General features: G+C 40.2%; 1 protein-coding gene across 1 annotated transcript in view; it reads left to right on the top strand.

The window, feature by feature from the left end:
* The window catches only part of LOC126419763 (cubilin-like), a 753686-nt gene that overhangs the window by 614273 nt on the left and 121626 nt on the right, over positions 1-17787 (top strand). The window contains exons 55-56 of the mRNA XM_050086938.1: positions 4958-5126; positions 10824-11021. Coding sequence (XP_049942895.1) covers positions 4958-5126; positions 10824-11021 — 367 coding nt within the window. The remainder of the gene's footprint in view (positions 1-4957; positions 5127-10823; positions 11022-17787) is intronic.

The raw sequence follows: 17787 nt of genomic DNA, 5'->3' as shown, positions 1-17787 counted from the left end.
CAGATTTGAACACGAAAGTCTTTAAAATGTGCTATTGCAAAACCTTTGTTCTATTTCCATGTGAAATCTGTCTTAGCTCATGATCTGCATGAAAAGTATATTTTCAGCACTTCACAAAATGTCTTCACACCTACCAGCACTCCCATAACTGAAGAGCCACTCCTCCTCTCCACACATTCAGTAGGCAAGCTCATTTTATGCATGTTAATGTTGTGTGGTGGCTGCACTGGCAGTTGGGTGTATTAACAAGTCACCAGCCAGTAAAAGTTCACTAGCCAGAAACAGGTGACATTTTCTCGATTATGACTGAGCATATTCTTTGAAACTCAGTGTTTGAATTTAAAAGGTTGATGATTGATATTGTTGTTTAATACAGTACATCAGAAATACATGCAAAAAGATGAGACTGGGTTGTTAGTGACACAAGCAAAGGTGGTGGCTGGGCCCCTTTGTCACATATCGACTCAGTCCAGAACACTTTGCATCAGCTGTCTTGCTTTTTCATTACTGCTGCAACTAGCAATAGTTCTAGCATAACTGTACCTTGAAGATAGATGTTGCAAGTTGTGTTGGGAACACCGATGGTGGATTATGCCAACATTTCCTCTCTTACATCTCCCCTCTCCACAACGGTCTAAAATATTCCCTTAACTTTGCCAACACCCGTGATGTGAACCATCTGTCTTTTGTGCCACTTATAACTCGTTCAGTCACATCATATGTAAATAGGAACAAATGGGATAAAGTCAAGCAAGGTGCCAAGTAAGAACTTAGAATTGAGGTAAACCTTACTAGGAAGAAATGTAAAATCAGGGAATTTATACCATTGGTTTTATGGGTTTTCACAGGGGCTACGAATATATGGTGTAGAATCGCAAAAAAACATAAAATTGATGAATTTAAAATCAAAGTTCCTCTGTATATGTATACCCTGAGGTCGCAGAAGGGTATGAGGGTGTGTGGTACAGTCTGTGCCTATGCATTCAGTTTTCTATTTTCAGTCTCTTACATTTTCTGCAGGCTTCTAGCACAGCATTAATTTGTCTATTCAGATTAGTAGATTAATAAATATCCTAAATAAATAAATAATAAATTACTGTGCTGAATGCACTTCTCCGATCCATCATGTCCAAGGCCCTTGTAAATGAAGCAAAGTAATTTTCATACTTTTGTGGATGGAAAAGTTAGTTAACTGTGTTCATATCACTTAATTTACAGGTGCAGTACACTTTCAAAATGCGGGCAACAGTCCCTATTACATGGTGATCAAATTTTGTAATAAATTTACAAAAAATTATAAAAGCTCAAGTGGAAGCTGTTTTCATGTGGCCTTGAAGGAGTTTCTTGACAATTAATGTTTTTATATTATTAAGGAATTTTCAAAGTGGTAGAACATTTTTATTTGTGCAAATAGTATTTACACATACAAGTAATCAAGCTATATAATTTTTTATCTTCATTGTTTATTATTGTTCCCACGAAGTTATGACACAAAGAGTAAAATATGTCCAAAGTCCAAAACAAATACTTGTATTTGTCTGTGAAGAATAAATAAATAAATAATGACAAGTAGATATTCTCTTTATCCTTTTATTGTTGCCCATTCTTCAACAGTTCAGTAAGAGGTAGGAAGAGATGAATTTATTACTTCTTATTCATGATGCCATTCATTAAGCTTCTCATATTATGGATGAGGTCTCCTTCTTTTAAAAAATGTCCCTGGAACTTGATGTCTTTGTCATTATGGCTCCATGATTGTCACCTCCAAAGGTGAGAAGATATCATGCTCATGTACTGAATCAGAAATTAAGTTCTTATAAAGGCAACATCCGTCATGTAAGGTGCTATGGAGAAACTTGATTGTCATTAAAAAAGTTAAGGCTTGGTCATCAGTGTGAATTACTATTCAGTGCCCTGCTAAAAGGTTTTGAAATTTTTAGAATGCTGACACAACTGTCAGTTTCCCCTTTACCATGACAAAACAGTTCATTTGACATGTAGTCAGTGTTCTCCTGGCGAATTCAGTGGTATAATGATTCTCATTCTTTTCAACTGATTCACAATTAGAAATGTCACATAGCTAGAAAGTTCCATGATCAAACTCTTCTTTATTATTCGGGTCATAAACCCCTTTTCTTCCCAAATGCCATAGTAAGCTAGACATCCCATGTCCACTGTGTTCAATGCTTTAATAGCTGTAGGATTTCTGGTGAAGTGATGACCTGTCTGTAAAATTCTCATACAAATATGAGTACATCAAGAAAGTTGAAAGAAGGCCAGCATGTTTTGAATTATTGAGAAATACAGGAGAGATGGCCATGGACATGATACAGGAGTTGGGATGGACATCATTAAAACAAAGGTGTTTCTCGTTGTGGTGGTAATCTTCTCACAAAATTTCAATCACCAACTTTCTCCTCCAACTGCGAAAATATTTTGTTGATGACAACCTACATAGGAAGAAATGATCATCATAATAAAATAAGCGAAATCAGAGCTTGCATGGAAAATTATAGGTGTTCATTTTCTCCATGCGAGCTGTCCAAGAGTGGAATAATAGAGGAATATTGTAAAGACAGGCACTTAAGTGTGATTCTCAGAGTATCTGTGTTGATGCAGATGTAGGTGACCAAACATAATAGAACTTTAAAAATGGTAGCAAGAAGCTGAAATGTCTATTTCTTTAATGCATTTTGCATTAAGATGTATCTCCTATTAAATTTCCAGAAACAATTGATGTTGTTCAAGAAGGAGCAACAGAAAATTCATTTGATGGTAAATTTGTGGTGAATATTAAAATTAGTGGGAAATCATTAGCAACAAATTGATCAGCTGTACATTTGAAATCACAGATTAAAACTGTGTGCCCGCGAAAGGCAAAGGTCCGAGTTTGAGTCTCGGTCCGGCACACAGTTTCAATATGCCAGGGAGTTTCATATCAGCGCATACTCCGCTGCAGAGTGAAAATCTCATTCTGGAAACATCCCCCAAGCTGTGGCTAAGCCATGTCTCCGCAATATCCTTTCTTTCAGGAGTGCTAGTTCTACAAGGTTCGCAGGAGAGCTTCTGTAAAGTTTGGAAGGTAGTAGACGAGGTACTGGCAGAAGTAAAGCTGTGAGGACGGGGTGTGAGTCGTGCTTGGGTAGCTCAGTTGGTAGAGCACTTGCCCACGAAAGGCAAAGGTCCCGAGTTCGAGTCTCGGTCCAGCACACAGTTTTAATCTGCCAGGAAGTTTCATATCAGCGCACACTCCGCTGTAGAGTGAAAATCTCATTCTGGAAACATCCCCCAAGCTGTGGCTAAGCCATGTCTCCGCAATATCCTTTCTTTCAGGAGTGCTAGTTCTACAAGGTTCGCAGGAGAGCTTCTGTAAAGTTTGGAAGGTAGGAGATGAGGTACTGGCAGAAGTAAAGCTGAGAGGACGGGGTATGAGTCGTGCTTGTGTAGCTCAGTTGGTAGAGCACTTGCCCGCGAAAGGCGAAGGTCCCGAGTTCGAGTCTCGGTCCGGCACACAGTTTTAATCTGCCAGGAAGTTTCATATCAGCGCACACTCCGCTGCAGAGTGAAAATCTCATTCTGGAGTCTTATAGCTGTTCTACATTTAGTAACAAATGCTGGAATGCCATTTTTTGTATTAATTTCTAATTGTGGCTAACATTTCTCCACACATCCTTAACCATACTGGACTGTCAGTTTACTTGTGTTTGATTTTAGGTGCACCTCGTGCTCCTCCAGGGCTTATGAATCACACAGAGAAGCTTCTAAGATAATTCTCATCTTTTACACCATTGTCCTATTCCTCTGTAGATCTTTGAGAAAGATCACACACACACACACACACACATACACACACACTGTGTATTTGCTTTTTTTTATGTTTATCTGAAATAAAATTTTTATAATTGGAGCAAAATTTTGGAATTTTACTATTATGAAGTGACGTGTCAATGATTAAAAAAATGAAATGATCACTACTGTGAAAATACAAGAGCATGATGTGAGAATGGTAGAATATTTGAGAAAATTGACAATTTATGAGACAGAATTGCTGGCAGCATCTGCCTTCAGGAGGCAAAATGTGTAGTACTGTTGATACAAACATAAAAGTGAAAGTAATACATTTATTAGCTTTCAGAATTAGTAAGGTCTTCCTTGAGGGGAAGAGAGAGATAAATTGGGTAAGGTTGAAAAGGAGGACAGATCACTGAGACTCTGCGAAGAGAGAGACCCACCTGTTGTGGGGACAAGGGAAGACAAAGCCAAGCAGCCTTCAGCAGTACTTACAGTTATCCTGAAAGTAAATACTAGTGTCTCATAATTTGTGAGAAAATATTTGTACAGACAAGCAGGCAGCCATCAAAGAGACACACAACCAATCTACTTGCAATTCATAGATTATTTAAGAGTTGCAGCATATTTTGTATGACACTTCCAGCACCTGCAACAAGGACTGAGACTTGCATCTTACTGCCACTGTATTTTATTCCATTTGGTAATATAGATTTCCAGATACAGCAAATTTAACAGGTTTAGATAAGTTCTTTCTTGCTTACTGTTTCTTAATTAAGTGCAAAGGGCACTTTTATCCCTAAACTGTGGTGTATTATATAATACCTGACACCATATTCTCTTGTATATGTGAGTGTGCTTTATAAACTTATCTTTACATGATGTGTAATTTTTCCTCTAATATAGAAATAGTTTTGAACATTACATGTTTCTTACCTATCAGATGAAACATGAAAAATCTAATATTAATAGAGATCAACCACATCAGCATATAAAATTATTTTACTGATGTAACAGTTTATACTGATGTGCTTGAACATATAATTGTATTACATGCGGCTACAATCTAAATACCAGTACATCTAACAGTGTATGAAGTGTGATCTATTAATTATAGAAGCTGTAATATCTCATATAATAAATGAATGAATGAAATTTAATTTTACAGGCCTTATGGAATTATGCATGTGGAGGAATTATATCAAACAGAACTGAGGGAACTGTTATGTCACCTGGTTATCCAAATGGTTATGCTCCAGATCTTACTTGTAATTATACCATCGTTGCACCAGGTCATGTTATAGAAGCTCACTTTTTGGATTTCAATATTGAAAGAGGTATACATTTATGGCAACAGAATGGCAGTAATATTTGACATTGTACACAAATTAATGCATTTTCTCTACGTTTGTAACATATTTTGTCACAAAAGTTTTGTATTAATTAATATTTTGCTGTAGTGTTCGTTGACAGTTCATTAATGCCATAGTGAATTTTACAAAGCATTGTATAAAATATTTCTAACTGGCAGTTAACACCGTAGGCAATAAAATAAATTAATGTGGGCAAACAATGGAAAATTGAGGGTGGAATGTAACAATATTATGAAAACGACAGTTGCTACTCAGCATGTAGTGGAGATGCTAACTTGCAGATAGGTACAACAAAAAGACGGTCACAAAATAAGCTTCCAGCCAACAAGGCCTTTGTCAAAAATGGAGAACAGACACACACACACGCACACGAAAAAACAGCTCATACACACGACCACAGTCTCCGGCAGCTGAAGACACTCTGTGAGCAGCAGCAGCAGTGCAACTGGGGGGGGGGGGGGGGGGGGGGTGGGTAAGGAGGAGGCTGGAGCAGGGAGGGGATGTATACCAGGGTAGGGGTGGGGGACGGTGATGTGCTGCTGGGAGGTGTGCACTGGCCAGGAGGGTAGGGAAGCTAGGTTCAGTCGAGAAGTTAGACAGAGGGCGGGTGAGAGGTGGGAGGGGGGGGGGGGGGGGGTTGTAGCGGAAAAGTAGGGTATTAAAAAGACTTGGTTGAATAGAGAGCTGTGTGTTGCTAGAACAGGAACAGATAAGGGGTTAGATGGATGAGGACAATGACCAATGAAGATTGAGGCCAGGAGGGTTACGGTAACATAGGATATATTGCAGGGAGAGTTTTCACCTGCGCATTTCATAAAAGGGGTGTTGGTGGGACAGCTCCATATGACACAGGCTGTGAAGCAGTCATTGAAAATGGCCACAGTTTGTCTGCAGCCATTCATACGAACAGACAGCTTGTTGGTTGTCACACCCACATAGAATGCTGCACAGAATGTACAGCTTAGCTTGTAGATCACATGACTGGTTTCACAGCTAGCCCTCCCTTTGTTGGGATAGGCGATGTTTGTGACCGGATCTCAGTTTGGCAACATTTTGTATAGCTAATTTTATGTGGTTACTCCACTTTGGGTCACCTCTGTCATGTGTTCCTGCTATTTTTATAACTGTTTGCAGTGTAACTGAACAACGACAGAACTTTCAGCCTATTTATCTGCAAGTATCTCATGTATTTATGCAAAGGGGCAACTTCCATCTCTGCTGTGACCTTCACATGTACAACAATATTATCTGTAAACAGCATCTGAATGGGCAGAAAGAGATTTGATGTTATACGTAATTAGATTTATTTGTATAGTGTAAACAATAAATGCTGTATCATGCTCCTTTGGAGCACTCCTTGAGTTAACTTTTATATTTGATGAGATCTCTTTCTTTTTCTCACACGATCCTCTTTCTTCTGTTTTATGACTGTTAACATAATTATTTCTCACATTTCCACTTTTGTTAATTTTTAATTTTTGAAATCACTGTTGGGATGGATTGATATTGGAATAAAAAAGCAAGCTGCTTTGAATTTAAGAAGAACACGTTTTTTACAATTCTGAAACCAGAAATTGGAAAATCCAGAATGTAATAACAACATACCACATACAGGAGGTGTTGAGTTGTAGACAGGCACCGTGAAGAAGAATGTTACATATATCCAGCTATCAGACTATGAGTACAACTCATACTAACATGGTCTCTGGACACTAAGATCTGCCTGTGACTGTGTCTGACAGAAGCAGAAATCTTTGTTGGGATGGGTAGTATGGGTGCAAAAGGCACTTGGGGCAGGGAGGGGGAGGAATAGCAAAGTAGGGTTGGGTCAGGAGCCTAGTGATGCCTTTAGGAGCATAAAGGGGAAATTATAGGGCTTTTATGTGCAACTCAGGACGGCTGTGCCTGGAAGGGGTTGGTGGGAGGGGGGAGTAGAGAACGGGAAAGAACTGTGCAGGTGCTTTGGTGGGCTAGAAGGTGTGTGTAATACTAGAGTAAGAGCAGGGTACAGGATAAGCAAGAGGAGAAGAGGAGGAGACTGGCTAGCGAATGTGGAGGCCAAGGGGATTACATAAATGGAGGAGAGTTGCAGAGACAATTCCAAACTATGAAATTCAGAAAGATGGTATTGTTAAATCCAGAGGTACTGGCTGTGAAGCAGTTGTTAAAGTGAAGCACATGTATTGTGTAGGATGTGTGACATCTGGGTGGTCCAACAGTCTCTTGGTCACAGTTTGGTGGTGTGGGTGAAGATACAGTTGTTCACGGTTGCCAGGAATGAGATTGAAAATTTAGAGTCAGAGTTTGGGAAAGTTAGTTTTCAATAGCAGCAAGGCTATGGACATTGGGGATGTTCACATAGAGGGAGGTGGTGTCAATAGTGATGAGCAGGATGCTGGGTGGTAAAAGACTAGAACCTGTGCAGAGTCAGTACATGAAATGGCTGGTGTCTTATAAACAGGAGGATAGGTTGTAAATAAAAGGGTGAAGGTATTGGTTCACAAGGTCAGATATTGTCTCTGAGGGTGCAGTAATCAGGCACAATGGTACAGCCTGTGTGACTGGGTTTACAAACTTTAGGAAGCATGTATAAAACAGTGTGGCAAGTGGTGGGGATGAGAAAGAGATAGACTAAGGAGAGATGTTCTGTGATGAATGTAGGGATTTGAGGAGGGACTGGAGATCCTGTTAGAATCTCCAATACCTGAATAACAGGCAGCCTCATCATAGTTCCTTTTTTATCCAAATATTTTACCACTTTTAGCTTTGTATGTCTGTATTACAGTGCATATGTATTTGATTATGTTTCTCATTTTTCTACGATTTGCCATAAAAATCTCCGTGGAATGGAAAATATGAAAAAGAGATTGAATTCATACATTTCTTAAATCTGTCTGTCAGTTGCATTTCGATTTAGGCTGCTTGAGGCGTGTTCTTCTGTGCTTACTTCTGTGGATGAATGTGTGTGCTTTCGGAAGAATGCTTTGGCTGAAAGCTGAAAGTGTAATTGGCTTTTCATTCTGCTTGTCTGCAACTCAACATGTCATCTTTATGTGAGTTGCAATCTATCTTTTCCTTGTTGTTCTTCTGGTCCAGAGACTGGTTTGATGCAGCTCTCCATGCTACTCTATTGTGTGCAAGCTTCTTCATCTCCCAGTACCTACTGCAGCCTACATCCTTCTGAATCTGCTTAGTGTATTCATCTCTTGGTCTCCCTCTATGATTTTTACCCTCCATGCTGCCCTACAATACTAAATTGGTGATCCCTCGATGTCTCAGAACATGTCCTACCAACCGATCCCTTCTTCTAGTCTAGTTGTGCCACAAATTTCTCTTCTCCCCAGTTCTGTTGAATACCTCCGCATTGGTTATGTGATCTACCCATCTAATCTTCAGCATTGTTCTGTAGCACCACATTTAGAATTTTTGATATTCCAACGTGGAGTTTCCATTGTTTAAAGCTGGCTTTATCAGATTCAGTCTTTATGAATGCCATGATTATTATTATTGTATTTTTAAAATCACTTGGTGGGCTTTCGAACCATTTGTCATCCAGCGACAGTTTATTATTTCCAGTTAAGATTTATGAGGTTTTGTTTACACATGGTCACATCTCTTGTTATATATAAATTTCACATTCAGGCATATTATTTCATTGTTTTAGTTTCTGAAATTATTTAATGCTGTCTAAATGTAAGAAGTTGTAAATGTCGTCACTCCAGTACTTATAAATTTGGATTGTACACTCATGAGCCAAATCATTATGATCACCTGGTTAATAGCTTGTTTGTCTGTCTTTTGAACGAAATACATCACTGATTCTGCGTATGAAGAATGAGACAGTTTATTGGTAGGTTTGTGGAAGTATGTGACATTAGATTTCTATGCATATGTCATGTAATTCACATAAATAATGGGCTGCTGATTTGCATAGCCGGTGATGGCACCCAATAGCAACCCATATGGGTTCCTTAGGATTTATATCGGATGAATTTGGTCACCAAGACATCAACATGAGTTCACTCTTATGCTCCTCAAACCACTATAGCATTCCTGAGACAGGAACAGTTACACTGCTGAAAGCTGACATCACTGTCGGGAAACACATCAAGCATGAAGGAATGTAGGTGGTCCACAGCTGTCAGCATGTTTTTAATTGTTACCACAGGTCCCATGCAAATGCAGGAGAGTGTCTTCTATAGCATAATACTGCTCCCACCACCCTGTGTCCGAGGTACACTGGATGTTTTGAGGAGCCATTCACCTCAGTGGTGACATTTGTGGAGACAACCATCACCCTAGTATCCCAAAGAGCCAACATGTATTACTGATTGATGATGGTATCCTGATGGTCCTGTGCCCACTGTAATCATAACTGATGCTGTCATTGAGTCAACATGCGAAAACATAGGGGTGGTCTCCTGCAGAGCTCCATGTTCAACAATGTACGATGAACAGTGTGCTCCGAAAATATTGTAAATGCATCAGCATTGTGTTCTTTCAGCAGAGATACCACAGATAACCATCTATCCTACTTTACAGAGAAGACAAGCCTCTGAACCCCACATTCTGTGAAGAGTCATAGACATCCTACCATTTAGCGCGTAGTGGTAGTTTCACAGTTCTTCTACCCCTTTCCGTAGATGCTCGTGACAGCAGCATGTGAACATTCAATCAGCTTTGCCATTTTTGAGATACTCTTTCACAGGCTCGGTGTAATAATAATCTGTCCTTTGTCAAAGTCGCTTATTTCAATGGACTTCCCCATTTGCAGCTTGTATCTTTGCTAAGGTGATCCCCCTTTGTGTCTGCTCCAGTTACATACTTTTGCTTTTGGTACTGGGTCACTTGCCTGCAACACCACCAGGTGACATCCAATGTTACGGTGGGCATTGGTCATAGTACAGGGTGTTTATAAATGAATATCGGGGTTTTAACGCTTTATAATATTTATTATATTAAACTTACAGTTATAAATGATATGTCAAGTGAAAGAGCAACTCAATCAGTTTTACCAAGAACCTTATAAATGTTCAATGTGAGCACCATTTGTCACATGGCATTCATCAAGTCTATAGCCGAGTTCTTCCCAAACATTGATAAGTGTGTCTTCAGTGATTGTAGCAACAGCTGCTTCAATTTGGTTTCTTAATTCAGGGAGGTCTGCTGGTAGCGGAGGCACATACAAGCGATTCTTGATGAAGCCCCAAAGGAAAAAATAGCATGGTATTATGTCAGGTGAATGTGGAGGCTCTGCAAAACAAGCCCTGTCATTGGGGCCCTTGTGGCCTATCCAGCGCATGGGGACAGTGAAGTTCAACCAAGTCTAGCAGATCGCAGCAGAAACATTTCACACTGCGCATGCGCACTGGTGCCAAACACAACTGTTTGAGTTGCTCTTTCATTTGACATATCATTTATAACTGTAAGTTTAATGTAATAAATATTATAAAGCGTTAAAAGCCCGATATTCATTTATAAACACCCAGTGGTTTGGCTTATCAGTGTATTTACACTATGCATAGAGAATACTATGCCAGTGTTGCCTACAGAAGATAAAGATTTGGCATTTATGCATGTAGTTGCAAATAATTGCTATTCATTGAGTTTTAACAAAATCATCTGACATATGTAATTTCTGATTATTTATTCTATTTTCAGGACGTGATGTTTGCTCATTTGACAATGTCACATTATTTGGTGCATTGCGTAGATGGGAAAATGTACCAACAAGTTTGGGAACATATTGTGGCCAGGAACCACCATCTTCTGTCACATCCAGAGACAGATTGTCTATCATTTTCAGGAGTGATGAATACATTTCTAAGAGTGGTTTCTTGCTCAAGTACCAGGTTTACAGTAAGTAAAAGCTTTCTATTTGAGAAACATATATTCTAAGTGCTTCTTACACTTCTGTTGCATGATAAATACTATTTAATGTTGCCACCTTTACAGAACTAACATCATTTCTGAAAAGCACTTTATTTGCTGATTTATGCAGTTTCTTCAAAAACAATTTAAATTTTGTGACAATATCTGCAACATGTTTATAAAAAAAGTGCTCTTTGAACATATTGAAATTGTGAACCTGTAAATACAGTGAAAGGAGGAAGGGATGTGCTAATAGGAAACTCATACAAGTCAGAACATAAGTTTATATGACGGATCAGAGCAGCTATGGCATTATCCATGTGAACTACTTATGTCTGCATTCAGGTACATCAGCCATTAAATTATTGGCACTCAAACAACTCTGACTGACAAAAATTTATTAACACAGACACATTGATTGTAATCAACACCATGAGCATTATAAATTGCAGTAAATTAACATAAGACGTGCGAATAAATTCTCACTGTCGAAAACGAGGAAGCATACCAAAACAAAACAAGAACCAATGTCTAAACAAGAGTACCTCTGGCAGCGGGGCTGTAAACTCAATGATGGCTTGTAGGTGACTGATTTGCTATACCAGATCCCTAGGGAGAAGTGGAGCATCATCAAAATGCATTTTCAAGCAATGAACTCAACATCCAGAGTTCATTCTTTGGTCAAAATTGTACATCTGTTTTGGATAGTGGTACCTGTGTGTGCGGCTGAGGATGGTTTTGAGGCACAAGTGTAGGTCACACTTCTAGAAATAAATATGCAGATTCTATCCTGTAATTTGAGACAGTAGTAGTTTCATTACTTAGTCCAATAGCCAGTGATCATTCTCCTCTTTTGATTACGTAATGAGGGCCTGTGTACAGAGTTTGTAGAGGTGAGGAGTCATGGACCTGCAGCTGTGATCTCGGATTGTAAGACTGTTTTTTAAATAGTGCAAAGGACAAATGAGACTAAGTAATGCAATTGTCCAGCTCATGGCATGACACATTAATGCAGTCTTTAAAGAATTGTGCCATTGTTCGACCATGCCGTTGCTCGCCAGGTGGTAAGTGGTTGTCTGGTGACATGGCATGACACATTAATGCAGTCTTTAAAGAATTGTGCCATTGTTCGACCATGCCGTTGCTCGCCAGGTGGTAAGTGGTTGTCTGGTGATGGAGAGTGCCGCAGAATTTGCTGTATTGCTTAGGTAACTCAGCTCTGACTTAGACTCTCTCCCACAGCCCATAGTAATGTGCAGCAGACAAATGAAGTGAGAAACTCAATTTTAAATTAATGTTGTCAACCGATATAGCTTCTGGCCAACAGGTGAAATGAACAGTGTAGATAGTATAAGTGGCGTTCAAAAAGAAACGAGCCGGAGGTATAATTACAGAAACCAGTACCTGTATGTTAGAAGTATTAATCCTGGGTCTTGAGACACTTGTCCCACTGTGACACAAGGCAGTGAATGGCTGTCTCATAAAATTCCTGGGGCTGTGATCTTAACCAGTTCCGCACGTACAGCTGGACATTGTCATCTGAGGTGAATTGTTTGCCCCTCAGAGCCTTTTTAAGGAGACCAAAAATGGCGTAATCACAGGAAGAGAGGTCCAGACTGTATGGAGGGTGGCCGAGAACCTTTCATTTGAATTTCAGCAGGAGTACTGCGACTATCTTGGCTGTATGAGGATTTGCATTGTTGGGGAGCAGAATGACCCCACAAGTGAGATAGCCTGGTCGTTTTGATTTGATTGGTTACTGAAGGGTGGTTAAAGTTTGCGAGTAATGGTGGCCATTCATTGTTGTGCCGTACTGCAGGAAGTGAATCAGAAAGGGGTCATCTTGGTCAAAGAAGAACATCAGCATAACCCTTCCTGCACTTGTGTGGATGGCCTTGGCTTATTTTGGTGGTTGTGTCCCTGGATGCTTCCACTGGAGACTTTGTCATTTTGATTCTGGTTGGAAGTGATGGCACCATGACTCATCTCCAGCCACACTCATGCCTTCCCGAGCATAACACTGCAGATGAGCAAGACAGTGGGCCATTTGACATGCATTCTGGTGTGGTTGAAGACTGTGGGGCACCCATTTGGGCACTCACTTTGCACATGTGCAGTCATTCCTTCATGATGGTGTGAACACTTCCAATGCTCAATCCATCTACAGCGGCTTTGGCTTTCACTGTCACACAGTGGTCCTGAGTAATGAGGACATTCACCAGCTGGACAATGTCATTGGTGTGCTCCAGACCGTGCATCATCGGTTAATGATACTCATCCTTCCCTGAAGCGCTTGTGCCATGCCTTGACTCTTGCAAGGGACATGCAGTGTTTGCCGTGCACTTGCGACATTCAACGGTGAATGTCCATTCCTCCTACTCCTTCCACAACACCTCTGTGCTCTTCTTTTGACACCTCCATGTCACTGTTTGCAATGCAACTGGCAGCATTTGGATGATTGATGTATGCTGCTGCTAGCTCTGTATAGTCACGTGATGTGCACGTGTGTCCTCTAGTGAGGGTTGTGAACTTCCATGCTCTGGTCATAACCACACCTCGTTACACACACCGTGATATTACCCTCCTGTCACCGATTTGCACATTCCAGGCTCTGGCTGTCTCTTTTTGAACGCCCCATATATTTATCACCAAGAGGAGGAACTGGACCCACAACATCAGTGTGGACATGCACGATTCGCATTGCCATGTCTGGAAATTATCCAGTGGGTACATGCACATGATGAGCTATTTTATTGCCCTGATGTTGAAGGTCTATATAAGCCCATTTGTGACAATTCTTCTGCAAACCAGGCCAGACAAAACGTTTGGACACAAGGCAGGGTGATGGTCTATCATCAGGGTGGGATAGGTTGTGGAGGCTGTTTAAAGTATGTCTACAGAAAGTGGCTCACAGAAATGGACGAGACCTTTCAATGAAAATGTTACAATACAGTTTGATGTCAGAAACAGGAATGTCAATGATTTGTAATTCAAGGCTGGACAAAACATTGTGCAGTAACTGCTGAAGTTCCTCATCAGCTGAGCTGAACAAAACCAATGTCTTTTGTCACAGTGTTAACCTGCAGCAGACAGTCAAGAGCCACATTGTTTTTACCACCAGTGTGGTAGATATTTGTGTTGAACTAAGCAGTGATTCAGGTGCTTGTATTGCCATGGTGAACATTTGTCTGAAAGCATTGATCAGTGGCTTGTGACTGATAAAGATCATAATTTCTATGACATCCAACTATGGTCAAAGTTACTTAATTGCTTTGTACATAGACAGAAGCTCATGATCATAAGCACTCCCTTTTTGTTGAGAAGTGGAGAGCTTATGTGAGGAGAAGGCAAGTGGTTGCAAAGCACCATAAACATGCTGCTGCAACACTGCACTAACTGGCATCAGCTACTAATGTGAGTGGTGCACCCAATGCAGGGTGTGGGCATGCAGAATTTGCTAGGCTTTGCTTCACTGAATTAAAAGCAGAGCTCCTGTCATCTGTCCAGTGGGTTGGTGAAGTCCACTTAGTTGTGGGGTCTGTAAGAGATGCAATTAGTGGTTCTTCCAATTTGGCTGAGTGGGGCAGACGTTGCCCATAAAAATTCAGCGCCCACAAGAAATGGCATAGCACCGTGATGCATCCTGACTGTGGTACCTTCATGATAGCTTCCACTTTTCTCTGGTAATGGTGACCCTGCTAGTGAAATTAGATGACCCAAGAAGGGAATCTGAGGTTCCCCAAAAACTCACTTAGCATTGATCAACACCACATCAGGCTCTTCTAGGCATTTGAAAATCTCCACCATGTGTAACTGCTATTGTTGTCCTGTGGCTGAAAAGACAGGGATTCATCCAAGTATGGAAAACCAGGTGACGGGCTCTGCAGCACAGAGTCAGTAAACCTCTGCCATGATTGAGCAACATGATTCAAACCAAATGTCATATAAAGACTTTCTAATAATTCGAATGGAGTGATTATAGTAGTCTTTGAAATGTCTTCATTTGCCAGAGGAATATCCATAAAAGCCTTCGCACAGTCCAGCACACAGAACACAGTCACACAATCGAGAGCCTAATTTTAGTCCATTAACAAAAGGCACTGGATATCTCTCTTGAATTCTTATAGCATTTAACACACACTAATCACCACATGTGCCATTTGCCACCCTTTTTGAGTACCAGATGCAGTGGTGAAGATTAAGACTACAAGAAGAGCAAATAACATCTTCCCGTAGCATTGAGTTAAACTTTGCATTTACAATAGTGAGATGATTGGAGACTAAACATCTATGTTGGTTGAAATGTATGGGCCACAGATGTTTTGGTAAAATGCAAAATGTTGTGACGAACCTTCCCTTCATGTGCTGTGTGGTCAGGTAGGGCAGGAAACCGGTCAAGCAACTTGGCAGATCTGTTTCCTGCTGTCTGCACTACCTTGGTGCTGTAAATTACCACATTGCATCAGAATCCAGCAGTACATTGTCCAGTGATGCTATTGATGTGCCATGCATTTACTACGTCAGGTTACAGATGGTAATGTGCCAGAAGGTTGGCACAGATTATATGCTCCGTGACATCTACAACAGTAAAATTCCAAATGAAGGCATGATACAGGTCCAAGTCCAGATACATATGCTCTGAATCATAAGTGGCAATTAATGAGTTGTTAACAGTGGAAAGGAAGAATGAAGTTCCACTGAGAGACAACTGTCCAGGAATTGGTGCACCTATTTGCAACTGCTCCTGCCATTTGGATATGTTCAAGGTGAGGTACACCTGCACACCAACTCCTCAAATTTCTGGTGATATCAACATTTTGTATGTGATTTCTCTGTTTTACTTACAACTGACAAGTATGTTTCGGAATAACTGTAGGATTTTCTACAGTAATGATTTTCCTGTAACTGTGTTGAGCCAGCAGTTCACTAAGTTCACTAGCTAGAGCATTTGACAGGCAATCCTAATCTGCCCACATGAGTGACAATGATGAGACACTGTTGCATGGTACAACTACAGTACTGATTGATGACAGGATTATTGCATCCTGAGTCCTGTCAGTCAGATCTGCATTGATGTCCAAGGGCAATTTTGTCTGAGATGCTACTATGGCTTTAGATAGATACCCCAGAGCATATGAAGTAATGTTTTGGGTACAGTTCTCATGTTGACTTTACCATGCATGTGCCTTAGGTATTGCAAAAGCATCCTGCCGCTGATGTCTTCTTGCATTAACACTTAATGCACATGCATTTATTGTGCTGTAGACATTCAGTGAATCAATTCTGTCTTCAGTTAACTGTATGAAACTTGTGTGGGAGATGCTGTGATCGTGTCATCAACTTCAGCCACATAGTGTTGGCTGAGCTGACTGGCCACTAGAGCAAACTTAATAGATTCTGTGGCTATTCCTGTGTAATGAAAAGTGGCTCACACCTGCTCAAACCAGACCACTGGACTGTGAGGCAAGAATGGTGATAATCACACAGTGGACGTTGAGTGCCTGTGGAATTTTTCATTTTTGTATTTTGAAAATTTTGTGATCAGTCACAATGGTACTACTTATGTGTGTGTTAAGCTACATCAGCCATGTTAGCACACAAGATATTGGCACTTGTATACCTGCAGATAACAAACATTTATTTAGAGATACACGATGAAGATAAACATGACCTTAGACTTACGTTGTTGTTGTGGTCTAAAGCCCATAGACTGGTTTGATGCAACTCTCCATACTACTCTATCCTGTGCAAGCTTCTTCGTCTCCAAGTAACTACTGCATCCTACACCTGCCTCAGAATGTGTCCTACCAACTGATCTCTTCTTCTAGTCAAGTTGTGCCACAAATTCCTCTTCTCCCCAATTCTATTCAGTACATTCTCATTAGTTACATGATCTATCTTTCTAATCTTCAGCATTCTTCTGTAGCACCACATTTCAAAGATTCTATTCTCTTCTTGTCTAATTATTTATCGTCCATGTTTCACATCCATAGGTGGCTACACTCCATATAAATACTTTTAGAAAAGACTTCCTGACACTTAAAATCTATACTCAGTGTTAAAAAATTTCTCTTCTTCAGAAACACTTTTCTTGCCATTGCTAGTTTACATTTTTATCCTCTCTAATTCAACAACCATCAGTTTTTTGCTCCGCAAATAGCAGAACTCATCGACTACTTTAAGAGTCTCATTTCCTAATCTAATTCCCTCAGCATCACCTGATTTAATTAGACTACATTCCATTATCTTAGTTTTGCTTTTGTTGATGTTCATCTTAAATCCTTCTTTCAAGACACTGTTCATTCCGTTCAACTGCTCTTCCAAGTCCTTCGCTGTCTCTGACATAATTACAACATCATCGGTTAACCTCAGTGTTTTTATTTCTTCTCCATGGATTTTAATTCCTACTCCAGGTTTTTCTTTTATTTCCTTTACTGTGTGCTCAATATACAGAATGAATAACATCGGAGATAGGCTACAACCCTGTCACCCTCCCTTCTCAACCACTGATTCCCTTTCATGTCCCTCTACTCTTATAACTGCCATTTGGTTTCTGTACAAATTGTAAATAGCCTTTCGCTCCCTGTATTTGACACCAGTCAAGATTGTCAAAAGCCTTCTCTAAGTCTACAAATGCTAGAACTGTAGGTTTACTTTTCTGTAACCTATCTTCTAAGGTAAGTCATAGAGTCAGTGTTGCCTCATGTGTTCCGACATTTCTATGGGATCCAAACTGATCTTCCCCAAGGTCAGC

The sequence above is a fragment of the Schistocerca serialis genome, chromosome 9 (assembly GCF_023864345.2).
Source record: "Schistocerca serialis cubense isolate TAMUIC-IGC-003099 chromosome 9, iqSchSeri2.2, whole genome shotgun sequence".
Lineage (NCBI taxonomy): Eukaryota > Metazoa > Arthropoda > Insecta > Orthoptera > Acrididae > Schistocerca > Schistocerca serialis.
Note: the sequence above shows the minus strand (reverse complement) of the source record. Positions and strands in the feature narration are given on the sequence as shown.